This window comes from Trachurus japonicus, chromosome 13 (genome assembly GCF_045865225.1).
Source record: "Trachurus japonicus isolate A0001 chromosome 13, Traja_1.0".
Taxonomy (NCBI): Eukaryota; Metazoa; Chordata; class Actinopteri; order Carangiformes; family Carangidae; genus Trachurus; species Trachurus japonicus.
Window position 1 is genome coordinate 38,170,111 of NC_140919.1, and position 18,225 is coordinate 38,188,335.

At 44.8% G+C, this 18,225-nt stretch overlaps 2 protein-coding genes across 2 annotated transcripts in view; both read left to right on the forward strand.

Moving 5' to 3' along the window:
* arhgap35a (Rho GTPase activating protein 35a) overlaps nucleotides 1-12,542 on the forward strand; it is a 67,907-nt gene extending 55,365 nt beyond the window's left edge. The window contains exons 4-7 of the mRNA XM_085796442.1: nucleotides 3,102-3,179; nucleotides 4,837-4,968; nucleotides 6,588-6,693; nucleotides 8,245-12,542. Coding sequence (XP_085652568.1) covers nucleotides 3,102-3,179; nucleotides 4,837-4,968; nucleotides 6,588-6,693; nucleotides 8,245-8,764 — 836 coding nt within the window. The 3' untranslated portion in view covers nucleotides 8,765-12,542. The remainder of the gene's footprint in view (nucleotides 1-3,101; nucleotides 3,180-4,836; nucleotides 4,969-6,587; nucleotides 6,694-8,244) is intronic.
* Nucleotides 12,543-16,964: 4,422 nt separating this feature from the next.
* Nucleotides 16,965-18,225, forward strand: part of npas1 (neuronal PAS domain protein 1) — a 63,448-nt gene continuing 62,187 nt past the window's right edge. The window contains exons 1-2 of the mRNA XM_085796443.1: nucleotides 16,965-17,670; nucleotides 17,767-17,907. The gene's annotated coding sequence lies outside the window, so the exon portion shown is untranslated. The remainder of the gene's footprint in view (nucleotides 17,671-17,766; nucleotides 17,908-18,225) is intronic.

Consider the following 18,225-nt stretch of genomic DNA (forward strand, 5'->3'; position numbering starts at 1 on the left):
AACCCAAACCCAGCACTCACCCACCGGCATTTATTCTCATCTGTCTAAATGTTGTTGGTAATCCTCTTCTGATCTTATATTAATGGATCTGACAAAACCTGACTTTGACTTGGCCACTGTGATCACAAAGGAATGTGTCCCAAGTGACACAGAAAGTCTAAATGTACCTGAAGGGCACACATGATCCACATTTTCACAGTACACACACTAATGTACTGAAGAACAAATCTGTTTTCTGCTTTTATGTTTTTAAGTCTTTCATTTTTTTACTCCTCTTATTCATTCTTTCTAGCTGGCTCCCTTTGTCCTTGAGAATAATGGGAGTGGATGTGGTATTTTGTGTTATTTTCATGCATTCGGAGCTTGTGGAAAAGCAGCTATATAAAATCAATCCACAGTGACTGCTGTTATCTCTCCTCAGCTCTGGCTCTCTCTCAGCGTGGTAGCTGCAGTGCGCTCAGCTCTTGGGTGCCGAGGTGATGAATGTGTGTGAGCGTGTGCGGGCATATCTGCCGGCCGTAGGAGCCTCCATAGCGACGTAAAGGGCAGCACCCAGCGACTGCCTGTCTCCATGGTGAACTATGAAATCAGCCTCTGGGCTGCTGAACCCAGAGAAACGCTGGGGCACTGGGCTGATGTGGGATCAGCTGGAGTGTTTGTCAGACAGGAGCACACAGCTGCAGGAGCGTTTATCGCGCTCTCGGAGCTTTGTGTGATTGCAGGTTCACAAGTGTTTTTCTGGCCACTGGAAGTTCTGAAGTCGTCATAGATGGCTTGTGTTTCTGGATTCTAGTGTGTGTGTGTGTGTGTGTGTGTGTGTGTGTGTGTGTGTGTGTGTGTGCAATGCATGAGGATAAAGTTACCAAAAGCTGCATTGTCCGTCCGAATACACACTACAGTATGGACCGATATTCATCGAGAATGAAGAGTTCTCGGTACAAGTTGTATTTTTCATCAGGGCTTTAGAGGAGGATGCAGATAAAACATTTTGTTTGTTGCAGGAAGTGCTCGTATTTACATTGACCCCAGGAAGCGCTAGGGCTTTGTTTGACCCCGGAGGAAGAGGATGCTGCCGTCTGTTTAGGAAAACTCACCTTTCCAAGCTATCATTTAAAAAAAACCTCCTTATCCACAGACTTTTCTTCCACTCCCACTGCTTCATGTCTTTTCATTCGCCTGTAACCCCCTTTTTCTCTGTTTTGTTGTTTCAAGCGCATTTCCCATCCTTCTATATACCCCCCCCTTATCTTAATCCCTTTATTTTTTCTCATTCCCCCTTTCATCGGTCTGACCCTGACTCCTGTCTGTCCTCACGCTCCCCCCACTATCTTTTTTCTCATCTTTGGGTGCTTTTCCTGTTTGCTACTATCTCTCCCTCTCTCCCTCTCTCTCTCCCTCCCACCACTGATGCTACACTACCCTCCCTCTCCCTATCTGTCCTCTCATCCCTGTTTTCCTAGTGTCTGGCTAGAAAAGCTTTTGTGGATAATTGATTGGTAGAAGGAGGAGATCGATGCAGTATGCCTTGACTGAGAGCTCTCTCATTTCCTCCCTGCCTCTCTCTCTATCTCTCCCTCTTTTTCTGCCACTCCCTATCTCTCCCTCACTCCCTCCGGATTGCTCTTTGTCTCGCTGAAACGGCTTGCAAAGTGTGAACGAGGACGAAATCGAGGGTGGGAGGTGAAATCTAATCTTTTTGTGGGGGGAAAAAAGTACTAATGAACCAAAATGAAGTGCGCTTTCTCTCACACCACTTACCCACGGGCCTTCCCTTTCTGTCATTGTCCTGTTTTCACCCGTTTGCTTGTGTTTTTAATGCCCGAGTACATCGACACACTGCTGAGATACAAGACTGGAGGATATTTACTTAAAGTTTATTGCAAATCACTATCAGAGGTGCACTGATACCCACAGTGAAATTAATTCAGTTTGTTTAGTATTAACTAAGACTAGGAATGTGAGTGATACAAACGGTGGACCAGTGTTTTTCAACCTTGGGGTCGGGACCCCACGTGGGGTCGGCTGGAATTCAAATGGGGTCGCCTGAAATGTCTAGTAATTGCAAAAAAAATGACTGATCTTTTTAAAATTATGATTAAAAACCAACACACGCAATCTTAAACAACTGTATCTATACTTTCACTTTCTCGAATATAAATCGAGTTCAAATAAAATGCAGCATTTAAAAATATCTGAACAGGCGCATCTTGATTGGCGGCCGCGATCACGTGAGTGCAAACCGCGAGGTTGCCAGAAATTTGTCAAAATGGGGTCACGAGCCAAAAAAGGTTGGGAACCACTGCAGTAGACAGTTGTATTCCTGCTCTTTCGTCTTGTACTGTTGTAGAAGAATAGCTATTGTAAAGGTATAGTAAAAATGTGCTGCAGTATTCTTTATTGCTGTCACTAAAGTTCGATGGACCAAAGTTATCTATAAACCTCTCCCCCTGTGTGTGCTCAGTAAAAGTGCTGCCACAGACTTTACACCTTCCTCTATCCAGATGTCAACATTTCAAACAGCCTCGTCTCCTCCGCTGCTACCCAGTGGGTGTATTTTGTGCCTTCGAAAAGAGAAGAGTGCGTTAAATGCATGTTACAAGAGCTCAAACATGCAAATTTTAGTGCTGCTGCTTTTCCTCCCCTCTCTAGCACAAAACCTTGTTGTGACACTTCAGTGAATATGGATTCAGTTTGACTTCCTGAGAGAAGAAGGACGTCTTAAAGAAAAGCTGCAAATCCTGAGCAAGGTTAAAGTTGCTACCAAATGGTCTGAGGACTCTCAGGACTGTGTGGCATTAAGGTAGCCTCAAGTTGTCCCAGTGCACCAGTGGGCTCTTAGCAGACCTGCAGGATTGCTTTATAGGTTTAATAAATAGCACTAACACTGTGTTCAGATGGAAGAGGACATGGGGAGAGGCCATTAGAGCTCCTTTTTTCAGCCCTTCAGAATGAACCTATACACCTCATAATGATATATCAGAGGGATATATCTTAGAGGTGATTGACCAGCCATTATGAATGCTTAATAGTTTTTTTTTTTGAAAATTAATTAACAACTAATACCCTGCTCATAACATTTCTCTTATCTCTCTCTTCTCCAGGCTTGAGCACAGAGGGCATCTACAGGGTCAGCGGGAACAAGGCAGAGATGGAGAGCATGCAGCGCCAATTTGACCAAGGTGTGTTAATTCTCTGGTACACATGTGTGTGTGTGTAATGTGCTCATTGCTGCTTTTGCAGTACACTTACCAGCTGGATGTGAAGAAGAAGCAAGTGTGTGTATGTCTGCTACTATCTGTAACAAGCCTGGATCCCCTTAATTAACCAGAGAGCATTCATTCCAGCCAGGGAATTGGCCTTTGCCTCCTTTCAGACAGTGGAGCTGCCCCTTCAGTCGTCTACCTGCCCCTGTGTGCGTGTGCATGTTCAGAGTGCGCATGTTCACACATGCTCTCAATGTGTGTGTCTCCATGCGTGTGTCTGTCTGGTGCAGGCAGTTAATTACCTCCAGATTGGTTTGGTTAATGAAGCATGTAGCTGCCCGAGATAGATAGCAGAGCAAGATGGACTGTGTGTGTGTGTACGCATGAGTCCACGCGTTGGTTGAGGTTAAATCCGGCTCAGGTAATCAGAGTTGAAGCCCAGCGTTGAATCATTCTGAGCCTCGGGCCAATGGGACAAGACAATTACAGGTGAAACTGCAGCACAGGTGTCTCATCGCCGCACTGAAGACGGCACTTCATAAGTTCCCTGAAGATTCAGATAAGTCGCTGCAGCAGAGCAGCAGCAGCAGAAGTGCGGCTCTGTGGAAACACTCAAAGTGGGAGCACAGACTGTTGAAGAAACTCTCTAACCATATCTGTATTACCCTTTCTCTTTCTGCACACACTACCTTTGTAAAGTAAAAAGTTCCAGGAAAATGTCTCTTTTAATTAAGCCTCACGCACGCGCGCACACACACACACACACACACACACACATACACACGCATGCGCACACACTCTTCCCACTGGAGTGGTGTTTGAGAGGTTTTGTCTCTGCTGAGAAGTCTTTTCAATTTCTATTTCTATTTGAATTCATTCTGCTTTCATTTAAAAAAAAATATCTACCGACAGAAATGATCCAATAGTACATCACCAAATATGCTATTTTTTGTAATTCATTTTGATTAAATTATTAATCAAGAAGTCTAGGGCAGGCCTGTCTAGAGGTGGTGTGCACATTCTAAAACAACCTCACACAATGAATTGTAAGTGGGTGAAATAACATTGAAAATGTAATTCTACCCTGCAAATATGTCTATATTTCATGATGAAGTAAATGTTCTATAAAAAAAATCAATAACCACATGTTCTGGATCCAGAATATATAATGCAGAAGCTGTCAAATCAAAGTTCTTTTTTACCTTAATGCAGGAATCTAAGTCCATTATTTGTATAAAACACTGTGACAAGAAATATGAAATAAAACTTGGAGGCAGGGAGAACCAGTGAGTCTTAACGTTTATATTGAAACAACTGTGAGGGCATTGTGCCAGACTCCTGCCCGGAAAAATTCCTGCGTGGACATTAAATGAAAAAGTTGCAACAGTACAGCAAAATGTATAATGTTTGACAAATTTATATCGTCTCATGTTTGTTTCAATTTATAGCCCAGCCTTTTGGGTGACTCGACATTTTCAAAGCAAGCTTCAGAAGAGTGGTATATTTTACAGGGCTGTAACTTTGGAAAGTGTTTCTAAGGTGTTTATTTTGGCCTCCTCTCTCGTATACTGCAGGTGATGTGTGAGTCAAATGTCCATTTCTTATTTCTTTGTTTGTTTTTTTCCCCCCACAGACCACAACCTGGACCTGGTGGAGAAAGACTTCACCATGAACACAGTAGCAGGAGCCATGAAGGCCTTCTTCTCTGAGCTCCCAGAGCCTCTGGTGCCCTACAGCATGCAGGGAGAGCTGGTGGAGGCCTTCAGTAAGTCCTGCGGGGGGGGGGGCAGTGGTGCTGTGAGGGGACACAAGCTGTTCACTAAAACCTGAGGTGTATTGGATTTTGCCCCCAAAATCCCCTTTCCCTTCATTGTAACTTATTTTTAACCTAACAAGCAAAACTCTTGCAATCCACATCCATCCATGGGGAGAATTGGATTTGCCACTTTGCTGAGGGAGCTGGGAAAGGAGGAGGAGAAAGGGAGGGGAGGGAATATTTAAGGCTTTAGGAACAAGGAGGAGAGGATATAAGGATGATTGCACATGATGCAGGGGATGCGGGAGCGCCACGGATAACGGCCGTCCGAATGAAGTCATGAGAAAACAGTCATATTGTAGATAAATGAGGGTCCTCCTGCGCTCCGCACCTCCTCTGTTTTCCCTCGTTGTGTCCTGTAATCTGTTGGAATAGAGATTTAAGGCATAGCTTAGTCTTGCATCTAGCCAGAGAGATTTACCCCTGGGCTGCAAACGGCTGTCACTCATCGAGTTCTGCCTATGTGTGTGCGTGTGTGTGTGTTTTTAACGGCCCCAGCGAGACCCTTCAGCCGTGACAGAGACCTGATAAAGCTCCTGCACTCTGAGGAAAAAGACGACAGAGTGAGGGGAAAAAAAAGAAAAGCGAGGTGGAGTTGGAGACAAGGGAGCTCTCGTTTTGTAGGAAATGGCAAATTGGGCTTGGCATTTCAGATTGTGACTTATTTATTTATTTATTTTCATTTATTTAGTTGCTGTTACCCAGGCTGAGAGGTGGAGAGAAAAAAAAGGGTAGGGGAGGTTGAGAAGAGGAAGCCGACTCTGCGGTGGGTTTTTGGCGGCCGTTGTCATGGCGATATTACTTTAAATAAGCCGTAGGAAGTTAAAAGTTTTGATTATGATGGATGTGCACGCGGAGGGGGAGGGGGAGGGGGCTCGGCTCGGCTGTGTGAAGTCATTCGGGGCCTAAATCTGTTTTTGATCCACGCTGACCTCATTGTGGGAAAACAAACTCCAATTCTCTGATTGTAAATCATGTTTGTGATGTGGAGGAGAACATCTGCTGTTCTCACTGCTGCTCCCTGCCTCACACACACACACACACACAGGATGGACTGTGTTAGCGGGGTGACGTCAGCTCTTCTGACTCACTCCTTGCTGCCATCAGGCTTAACACACCCAGTGGATGTGTGTATGTGTGTGTGCAAGTTGCTGTAGGACACTGTGATGGGCGGATGCTTGGTATGTTTCTCCTCTGGACTGTGTGTGGTCTTTGTCATATTTTCTTTTCTTTTTTTCTGAGAACTTTAGTTCAGGCCCTTTTCAGTCATATGCTCGTGCGTTTTTGTCACTGGGATGTGTGAAATCCGCACCATTGTAGGATCAAATCACTGTGTCCTGCACAGATTTCTGTGAGAGCTGAATCCAATTGCTTTCACTGTGGCTCTTCAAACTCCCCTCTTCTCCACTGTACTCACCCCCACGTCCACCCCTCATCTTTCTCTGCTCTCCACTCTCACTCCCCTGACATCTTTCCCTCTGATTCCCCTAATCTTTTCTTTCAGGCACTTTTCTCCCCCCTCCTCCTCCTCCTCCTAACCTGTACTCTCTCTTTCTGCCACCATTCAGAGATCAACGATAGGGAGCAGCGCTTCCAGACGATGAAGGACATTCTGCGCCGCTTCCCCAAGGAGAATTACGAGGTCTTCAAATATGTCATCAGCCACTTGAACAAGTGAGTGAGTGATGTGGTCGGAGGCGGCCTCTGACAGCCGGTGCTGACTACACCGCCGGTCAAGTGACCTAGCGGTGACATCACCGCAACCAGCACATTGACAGAATAGAGGTTGAATCATGAGTCTGGTGGTAATGCAGTGGTTATTTCATCTCTGTGTCTATGTCATCTTAGCCCTGACAGTTTGGCTACCACGCTTCATAGATGGAAAGAAAACTTTGTGGTCTAAATTAGAAGAATAGTTTAGATGAGGGGTGTCAAACATGTGATGATGAATTTACCAAGTGTGAAAACTGCATAGAAGACAGAAGAAGTGTAATATTTAAAATAGCACATATTTCAGGTTGTTCGTAATGTTTTGTCAAAGGAAAGGTCATTAACTGGAAACATCTTCTTGTACTTTTTTAAAATAAAGGGGAAACTTTAGAGTTCTTATTATTCATAGGTAATTGTGCTACTATTTTACTGGTCCGGCCCATATGAGATGAATGTGGCCCCTGATCTAAAATGAGTTTGACACCCCTGGTACAGATAATGTGTTCACAGCCTGAGGTTCAGGACCCCCAGGAGAAGCTGCTATGACTCAGAGGGCTCACATGAAGATTAAAGAGGGGAAAAAACATGTTATTTTTTTCATTTTTTATTGTCTAATAAAACATATTTTTACTTTGGGGTTTGTAAAAGAATCCTTCACAGTCGAAGACGAATAACTCACTTTTCAATTCGGCTGCTGAACTCGAAGGAAATATTGCATCCTTTCTACCTAGGTGCCCCAAGCCGGAAAGATTGGGAGCCGCTATATCAGATAAAATATACAGGTAGTACAGTTTGAAGTTGTGATAACTGTGGTCATGTCAGCACATCGGTCTGGGGAATGGCAGTGTTTGTCGGCTGCTTTGGACCAGACTGAAACACCTTAACAACTATTTGATCAGAGACATTCATGGTCTGACTTTCATCCAAATTTTAATTAATTTAATACTTTTGTTTATGAACAAAAACAATCAATCTCAGCTGTATTTTGTGTTGGGCACTAAACAGCAAATGGATCATGCTTACCTGCTAAATTAAGAGAACACTGCACTGGCTAAACATTACCATGGACACTGTAGATGTGCTAACACGCTGGCCGCTGTGCCTTCATAGAGTGGTATACGCTTGTAAGGCTGTGGAATCTGTAAATAATTTTCGAGTGAAATAATGAACAAATATCTCTGGACTCTAAGCTGAACAAAACAAGATGCCGATCAGCTCGGATGTGAGGGAAAATTATCAACAGAGAAATCAATAATGAAAACTGTTCATTTCATCTCTCCAGTGCTCATTGCACAGCTCGGTTGATTCTTGTGACAATTTCAGAAAAAACAGACCCCTGCTGTCTCCATCGCCCGTCGTGTAATTTGGTCTATGTGGAGATGTAGAGGACACCATCAGCTTTTCTCAGCAGCAGACTACCTCACGTCTTACTTTCTAAAGTTTCATGTGGAAGAAGTGGAAGAAGTTGAATCACAGCCACTTAATTTCACTTTCTGATCTCTCTGTGTTTGCCAGGGTGAGTCAGAACAACAAGTTGAACCTGATGACCAGCGAGAACCTGTCCATCTGCTTCTGGCCCACGCTGATGAGGCCGGACTTCACCACCATGGACGCGCTGACCGCCACCCGCACCTACCAGACAATCATCGAGAGCTTCATCCACCAGTGCGCGTACTTCTTCTACAATCAGCCCCTGGCCGACGGCCTCCCCGGCTCCCCCACCTCCACGCTCTCCTCCGGGGGCGGGACCTCGGCCTACTCCTGCATGGCCGGGGGATACTCATCATCCACGCCGACTCCGTCCCCGACTCCCTACGTCCTCCCCGCCACCCCTCCTGTCATCCCGCACTACGGGCCTCCTATCCACCACCACCAACACCACCATCACCACCACCACCTGCACCAACATCAACATCAACATCAACATCAGTCTCCGCCCCACTCCCCACCCGCCACGCCCCAGTCCCCCATCCCGGCCCTGCTGCCGCCCTCCCTGCATCCTCATCACCCCCCTACGGAACAACACACGCTGTGAACCAGGGATCAAGGGAAAGAGAAAGAAGAAAAACAAAAAAACAAAAAAAGATAACAAGATTCAGAGGGTTTAAGGGTTCAGAATAAGAGATCTTGAAGTAAAGTAAGGGACTGGAGAAGAGAAAATGAAACAAGAACAGGAGGTAGGAGGAGAAGATGGGAGAGATTGAGTGAGCTGCAGTATGTACAGGGAGAAACCTACATGTTTGGGAGAAGAAGGGGGCGTTGGAGGCTCCGTCGCTTTTTAGAAAAAATGGACACAGACACACACAAGGCAGAAAAGGGGGGGGGGACACACTGAAGAGCCCCTGAACTGCCTGTATGATCCTTCTCCCTCATTGCCACTTTATCCCTTTGTCTCTCAGTCTCACTTCATCTAGACCTGCCCTCCTTGCCTTATAGAGAACCGACACACAAACACACTAATGAAGAGTGAGATGGTGCCAGTAACTGTTAAAGGGACTCAGGGAGGGACTCTGAAGTCAAGCGCAGGGGGAATGTGAACTCCGATATATATATATTGGGATTGTTTCAACAATGCACACACACACAAAAAACAGCCACACACAAACATCCAGTGGCCGTTGTGCCTCCGACAACCATTCTCCTCAATCCCTCAGCCTCTAACTGTGCTGGGATCTTTGTTGGCCAGCACGCTTTTTCTTTTTTTTGTTTTGTTTGTTTTTTGTTGTTTTGCAAACGGGACCTACCTGCTGTACCGACCTGGAGGCCGTGGCTGGGACTGAGTGGAGGCAGAGAGCGAGTCCTGAACGCGTTTTGTTTATTTCACCACTGTACAGAGAGGACTTAGGCAAGACACACATGTTACTACTCACCCAACAGGATGTTCTGTCCTCTCACACATTCCTATCTGTCATCCCCTCACACACACACACACACACACACTCAGACGAAATCAGTTTCAGTCGACAGAGTAATGCCAAGCACAGAAAACAAAAATCTCAACTAACCGGATCTACTGGGCAGCGAATTGGAGCAAAGAATTATGGGTTTTCTTCACACCCCCGGCTCCTCCCATCTCTCTGGGTTTGACCTTTGACCTCATGGCCTGTCCTTGTAAACAAACATAGAAAACAGCTTACAGTTGGTTCCCTTTTTTAAAAAAAAAGGTCTAAATCATGATTCTACATTCACATTCCCATTGTGTTTTTCTTTCTCTCTCATGTAGGCTAATTCATTTTTAGAAAACAACACAAACCCCAAGCCTAGCCGTCTACGAACTGACTTGTGTGTAAGCGTCTGGCTGGCCGACTGTCCGTACGTCTGTCTGCGCCTGTATCCATGCCTCTTTTTGTTTTACCTGAATTTAACCTGCATTAGGCAGCGCAAATAATTCCAGTGTTGGACCTTCACCTGTCATGTTGCTTCACTCACGCTGTGGTGGTTTTACGAGCAAGTCAGTGCTGCAGTTTTCATAGTAAGGACCTTGTTCAAAAAAGCACTTTCCTGAGCACTTTGAAGGCACATTTTAAATTGGAGCTGCCATGACATGACAGCCACAGTTCACTTTATTGTCAGTCCACCCTACCCTCTTCTCTCTCTCTCTCTCTCTCTATCTCTCTGTCTCTCTGGGAGCACACCACTGACATCTAGAGGAAGAAATTAATATTGCAGCCATAACCTCACTTCCACTACTGCATGGGCGTAGCACCATTTTCCTACTGTGTTTTTTTTTTTTTTTTGTAGTGTCAGATTCTCTCATTGTCGAGCGTCATCTTCATTGTATTTCTGATAAAATTAATTTTTAGAGCTCATGAAATGTAAATAAATGAAGACGAACTTAAATTTGGTACACATCCAATGAGATTACATAGATCCAGGCTCTGTTGCCACAAAGCATGTGGCCACATTGCAGTCGGTTAGACATGCCATGAATGAAATTGCTCCTTCGTGCTTTTGCTATTAGTTCCCACTTCTTTGTGTGCACCAAAGCACCCAGCCATTTGTAAAGAGGAAGATACCTTTTTTAAACCTCTGAGATGAGGAAACCATGATGATGATTGTGGCACAATGTAGCATTACAGGCCAGAAAGTAAGAGCCAAAAAAACGAGGCTCAAGCCTTGACAGGTGGGAGGCTTTTTATGTTTGGAAATAATTGGCAACCATCACTCCCGGCCTCAGCATGCTGCCCTCTTAGGACACAGCGTTATGCCTCTGTAACGGAGACTCAAACCTGCTCTCAGTGGACTCGAAATATAATTTGCAAGAGTGTAACCACTATACCAGATTCCCCCCTCTAGTCATACCCTGTCCAAGAGAGACAGTTGGGTCTGGGAGAGACAGCAGACAGAACAGACAGTCCATTCATCCGTCTGCATGACTGGAATGGAGCATCACAGAATTCCTCGGCCCGGCCTGCTGTTACCATAGAAACCGGTGAGATGGGACTCGAGGAGAATTGCTGAGCCCTGATCGAAGCTTTTTGAAGTGTGTGTGTGTGTGTGTGTGTGTGTCTCTGTGTTTGCGTGAGCCTGAGAAACACCACGCACATGTGAACCTACCTACGTGTGTTACCGTTCAGCAGATGCTCACCAAGGTCACTTATTCTGTTTGACACTAAATTGCATCTCCGCATGTCTCCCCAGATTGCCCTCCCTGCCCTAAAGGGAAGAAGAAAAAAACAACTTTTATCCAATCACTGAACTCTCAAAGGAGCTTTTATCAGTCTACACTACCTATTTACCTAATGTGTGGGTGTTTTTGTGTGTTTGTGTGTGTGCGTAATAGAGAAACTAAAGAGTGAGTGTTTGGGTGGGTTTGAGCTAACATGCTAGCAAAGCGGTGCTTGGCAGACGGCCAGACACCAGCGTGATCCAAACAAACGTGAAGGAGAGGAATGCAGTTCCCCTTGCGGTCATTTACCCCACTGTGTAACCCTGTTAGCTCGTCCAGATTACACACACTGATCCTCAGAGAAAGTGTGAGAGAGACGGGGGAGAGCGGGCGAGAGGGAGGGAAGACAGACAGACAGCAAATGGGTGAATGGGATCATTATTTGGGAGACGGAGAGAGGAAGGAGGGGTACCACTGGTACTTGTGTGTGAACGCCGGCCAGTGGCGTTCCCTGTGTATATCAATGTGTTAATACTGAACTGACTGTGAGGCAGCCAAAGACTGTGGAAAAAAGGGTCGAGGTAAAGATGGGAAGCAAAGTGACAGTTTAGAAGAACAATTGAATTAAAAATGTGACTTTGGTTCAGCGATAATATGTGGCTGCATTGCTTTTTTCTTTTTTTCTTTATTATTTGTTTTTTTTTTTCTTTTTTTTGCAACAATGGTGACAGATGTCTGTTAAGTTAAAATGAGAAACAAGCAAAACTATATTCAAATGGTTGTTTATTGGTATGTTAGGGGGTCTAACACTTTGCCCTTTAGTCAGTGGTGATAGAAAAAAAAAGTTTCTTTTTATGTTTTATTTTAATAATTAAAAAAATACAAAGCATTTTTTAACAATTTCTTTGTGAACGACTGAGAGACCAGCCCAGTATAGTGCATGATTTCTTCCCGATCAAGGAAGAGGGCTCCACCACTCTCATTATTTAAAGAGATGATAAAAAAAAATATTAAGAAATGATGGGGGAGGGGGGGAGAAAATATAAAAAAAATAATAAATGAAGTACTGTAAACTGAAAAGATAACATCAAACAAAAAAACTGTCATTATTTGCTGAGTATGGTAATTTGTCTAAATGGGAATGGTGTATACAGCAAGGCCTTATGTGATCTGTATCATAGTTAATAAATCAAATCTTGTAAAACTCTGGCTTCTCTTGTCTCCTTGTTGCATGTGATGAACAGCTGACATGTGGAGCAGATTAAGTGGACGTACCTGTACATTTACTGATATCAATTCCTTGTCATTCATTCTAGGAGCTGCAGACTGTGTTCAGAATTTAGAAAGTTAAGAAATAGATATCAGCGTGCATCTCCTCTATCCACAACTAATGTCTACCTGTTTCCCATCTTACCAAAGTGAGAGCTTTAACTTGTAAAGGTCAAACTCTACAACAATTCGCTAGAAAGAAAGTCACAATTAGAGAAAATAACACTGATAACACTTATCAAGTCAAAGGTTAATATATTTATTCTCATTCCTATCCTGTTAGTGTTTTGCAGCCTCTTTATATTGTGAGCCCAGGGACCCCTTGTCTGTAGCCTTGTGATATCAAAATTATGGAGAGGTATGAATGAAATGAGGGCATAAAACACTCTAAAGCTTGTAGTGTTTCAATGAATCCAGTGACCTCAATAATTGTGAAATTGAATAGGTTTTGTGTCTTAACAGAGTTCTGTGTAGAGATGGGAGAACTTGCCTCTTGCCAGGACAACAGCACTGCATTGTAGAGTGGCAAGACGGGAGGCATCTTGTCATAAATATGATGGTGCTTAGAGTTCGCTAAGAGCATCAAAGCAAGATAATTAAACCCTTTGGCAAGATCTCCAAGCCCTGTGTCGACCAATTATGGCACTGTACTGTGCTGGATATCAGGGCTGATAGCATCCTTGTTAAGTATGGTGGAGGTAGCATCATGCTGTGGAGGAGCTTTTGAGCAGCAGGGTCAGGGTAAACTGAACTGAAAGATGAATACAGCTGTAGAAGAAGACCTGCTTCAGAGTGGACACAACCTGAGACCGGTGCAACAGTTCACATTTCAGCATGACAGTGGCCTTGAAGACAACGCTGGAGTGGCACTGGGACAAGTCTCTGACTGTCCCATTAGTGGCCAAGCCAAAGACCAGACCTGAACCCCATACATACAACTGTGGATAGACCTCAAGACGGCAGTTCACAGATGCTTCCCATCCAGTCTGATACTTAGAGAGAATCTGCTGCAAAGAACTGGATAAAATGCCAAAATCCTAGTGTGCAAAGTTTCACAACACTTGCACAAGAAGACTTGAAGCTGTTGCCAAAGCACTGAAGTGAGGGTCTGAATAGCTTTGTGAATGAGAGGTTTGTGATTTTAAAGATGTGTTTTCACTTTGATATCAAGGGTTACTGAATGTAACACAATTCAGTGTCCAAAAAGTGTCAGAATACTTCATGAAGCCACTGAGCATCTGGAGTAAACTGGGTCAATTGCCTTGTTGTAGGACATTTCCACACATGGACAGAGAGAGAGAGAGTGGGATTCTCTCAGATTTCACAACTAATGCCCTAGCAAACCCAAAAACAGTTTCTGGGTGCAGAAGACAACCCTGATAAACCTTGCCAATCCTTTTCTAAATCTTTTGTCAGCTGCCGTACAGTTTGTGTAACAATATTGCATTTTAAATCATATTTGTACTCAGAGGAAGGCAAGTTGATTAATTCCTTCCACACTGTGAGCTCAAAAGTTTCACACAACATGTGATAATCTTTATGCCACGCTCTGTCACTCTGCTCCCTCTGCACGCTGTCGAGGGGACACTAGAGCCACAGGGGGGGTGGGGGGACCAGACGAGGTCACAGTGGCCCGGGAGACCCTCCTGGGCTCAGCCTGTGCCATTTCAGGGTGATGTAAGGACGCTGGTCCCTGTGAGGGCGACGTGAAGGCCTCACTGCCATTTCATGGTGCCCTCATCTGACCTTTTCATTGAGTCAAACCAAAGGAAATCCATGTCCATGACCTTTGTGGTGCATCTCTCCCATTCTGGCACAGGAAGAAGAAGGGGGAAAAAGCAGCTGATTGGGAATGAAAAGGGCAGGCCTGTGTGCACACAGGACACACGACCCTTGAACTCTAACCTTTAAGACGTGTCACGAGGGACAGAGCGGTGCCGGGGTTTAATCGGAAAGTCATTGGAAGTCAAATACTGGGATAGTTAACAGCTCTTCACAATGAAACCCATCAGCAGCGCCCAGGATTAGTCAATAGTAGGAAGGGAATTTGCACAGTTTGCAAAGCCAGACATCTTAATACAGCTATTACAGCTCCACTGCACCTTTTAATCCCCTCACATTTCTATTCCTCTCTTTGATTTCATAAAATATTTCTCTCTGTCTGGTTTTTTCCTTGTGCGTACACGAACGCGCCACTAGGGGGCTGACTTGTCCCGCTTTTTACCCCTGGACCGTTGCCGTTGTCTGTATCTGGGTAAAGGCAAGGGAAGCAGCCAAAAAAAAAGAAGGGGGGGAAAAAAAGAGCCGAGCGAGCATGGCACCTAATTGATCGGGTCAAGATTTGGATGTCAGCGGTGAAGACGACGCTTTAATCCCGCGCTCACAGAGAGATGAATGCATCTGAGGACTTTTCTCATTGATGTCGAGCTCCACTTCCTCCTCTCACAGTTTTGAAGTTGGAGGAGGAAATGGGTTTGACTAAACTCCAGAGATTGTGCAGGGCAGAGGAGGCGGAGGAGGAGGAAAGAGAGGGGGTGGTGGTGCTTGGGTGAAAGTAAGCCGCCGAATAAAGACAAAGAACTTAATTTGAAGTCATTGTTGCTCAGTATTAGAGGCGTGATGTGCTTCTTTTAGTGCAAGGCATGACTAAAAAATAAAGGAAAGAAAGTTGTGAGGTAGACGGAGCCAGAGGAGGAGGAGGAGGAGGAGGAGAGTGGGGGCACAGCTATATGGAGGAAAAGGAGACTGGTCTTATGATGAGTCGAGGCACGTCTCTCCGCTCAACCGTGTCTTTCTGGGCTTCGAGCTCGCAGCTGCGGCGGCGGGTATTGAATTCAGATGCGCCCTGTCTCTCCGCCCAGGCCAGCTACAGGTGGAAATGCTCTTATCAATACGGACTGTCCGAGTCTGACTGCGGCCTGATCCGTCTCATTGATGATTTTAGGTGCCCCTAACCCTCCCCTCCCCTCCCCTCCCCTCCCCGTCTCCCTCCCAGAGGAGCCCATTGATTAATGTCTGGGTCACAGTGGTATTTCCATATTGATACCTCGATTGATGACGGCGCTCCAGGAACAAGCCATATTGACCAGCAGGAAAGTGATAGTTTTTTTTCCTTCTCTCTCTCTCTCTCTCTTTTCTTTACACTGTTTTGGCGGATGTATTTATGCATAATGGGGCATAATGAGAGTTAGATACATGGAGAGAACTCAGTGTGCATGATGAGCAATGCAATGTAGCTACTAAACTCAGAAATGAAGAGAAAATCACATCAATATTCCTACAAGGAGTAACAACAACCTGTTACTGCTACTGCAGCCATGACTAATTTAGATAACAGCGCTAATTGGTGTGACAGCTGCACACACAGATTCCCATTCCATATAGTAAAGTAAGATGAAATAAGATAAAACTTAATTTCATTACCAGGGGGGAAAATTAGGTATTACAGCAGTACAAAAACAGGCTAAACTAACATAGATGAATAGGAAAACATACTTGAGTTAAAGTTGGAAAGATTTATATTTAGGCCAGTGTGTGTTTAAATGTAATGTGAATTTTCATAATGTTAATGCCTCTTGTGAAGACTCCTTGCCTTGTAGATCTCTGCATGGTTTCCAACCCTTGATGTGTCTCAGGAGAAACCTAAGGGGATGTGAGCTCCATCACCACGGTAGGAAAACTAAAAAGACACAGCACCACACAGTTATACTTATTTTTTATTAATAAGCTATATCTCAAATATTTGTTTTAGAGTCCAAGCACTAATTGGTGTAAGTGGTGTGAAAGGAGAACTTGAATTCCTCCTGTAGATAGATCTGTAACATATAAAAAGACACACTGAGGGTTAAAGGTCTATTAATGGCTTTTTGTAACACTACCTTTATTAAATCATCAAAGAAAAAAAATGATCAGAAAGGACATGTCATTTGTCAGCTTCAGCCAGACTGTGTAAACCCAACCTGCCAATCGGTGCTTTGATTAAAAAAAAAGCAGCATGAAGCAGACCAGTGCGTCAAATAAGCCAAATCATATGTGCATGTTGTTAAAGAGACTGCAAAATAATTTCTAGTGAGATGGTTTTGAAAAATCCTCACAACATATGCCAAACAGAAAAAAGGGGGCTTCTAAAATGATGAGCAATTGTGACACAGCTCCAGTTATGATGGACGTGCAGTCGTGTGCAGGTGCTGCTAATTGACGCGCAACCTCATGTGACCTCAGTGGCTGTGTTTGCAGTGGTGATTTAGTTATTACCAAGGTTTTCTTAAGGTGTTTACACAGTTTTGTCGCCCTCTCATACTTCCATCTGATCATATTTCTCCGATATTTCTGCAGTATCTTTTCTAAAAGTGGCCAGTTTCTTTTCTTTTTTTTCTTCCAGCGGGTCAAGTGCACACACTGCATAATGCAGAACAACTCCACGGAGAGCTGAGAGTTGTGAACCCAATTTTGCAGACACCCTAATTTAAAGGACAGGGAGACAACAACATGATTCTGTGGGACTTGTTCTGCTTGTTGTGGAGATTACTTTGGAGGCAGAGGGCATTGTGTGGAGATAATAGTCAGTCAGAAAAAAAATAAAGCTTTGAGCAGAACTGATCCCACTTTACGCTTTTAGGGTCAGTGGTCGAAATGGGTGCTCGGCCTCCAGGTCCCCGTGACACGGATCAGAGGCCCCGACGTATATCTGCTGATTACATCTCCTGAAGTGGAAAAAATGCAAATAATAAATGTATGAGCAACGTGCTTGTTTTTTTGCTTGATTAATTATGCCGTTTAATTCCAGATCCACCACGCCGCTCCACCGTATAATTTCCCAGTGGTCTTGGCTGTTTCTTCTCTCACATGCGCTCTCTCCTTTTTTTTTTTTTTTCCTCATTGCAAAATGAATCATGGATCCAACAGTCTGTACCCCGGGGAGAGCGGCGAGCTGGCGAATGGGCTGACCAATCATGAGCATCAGAGGCAGACACACAGACGGAGAGAGCCTTTTGTTGTGCGCCGCACTCATCAAGTTAGAAGACAACTACCGATTTGGCCGGAAGAAAATTAAAAGATGGAGTGTAAGGAGACAAAATAACCAATTTCATCCATGTTTGTCAATCTGCTTTCTCTCTTTTTACATTAAATCTCCCCTTCTCCTCCCCTCTGCTCTGCAGCTTATCCAATCTGACCGGCCAGCGTGTGTTTATCTGAGTGGGTGGCAGGATTTCAGTGCCATTCATAATGTCAACTGGGACCCAGGCCACTCTTCTATTCCCAGCCTGGCCAACCCTCTCTCAGCCTCCTGACAGTTCCAGGTTAGCCCTCTCTCCTCCTCTCTCCTGGCCCTCCTCTTCTCTCCCCTCCAGCTCTCCCAGGGGCCCCACTGAGAATACTGCTCAGATCCAGGCCTCTGAGCCCCAAAGCCGGCCCTAATCCTCCTCATCGATCGCCCTGAGAATTTTCTCCCCAGCACAGCGGGCCCCGCTCCTCTGTGCTCACACTCCTCGACCCTGAACAGCCAGCACTTCTCAGTTAGAGAGACAGGGAAGAAGAAAAAAAAAAAACAGGGCCGGGCGCATTACCTGTGTCTTCTCAACAGATGGGTTCTGTCCATGAGATGTGTGTTATTAGGT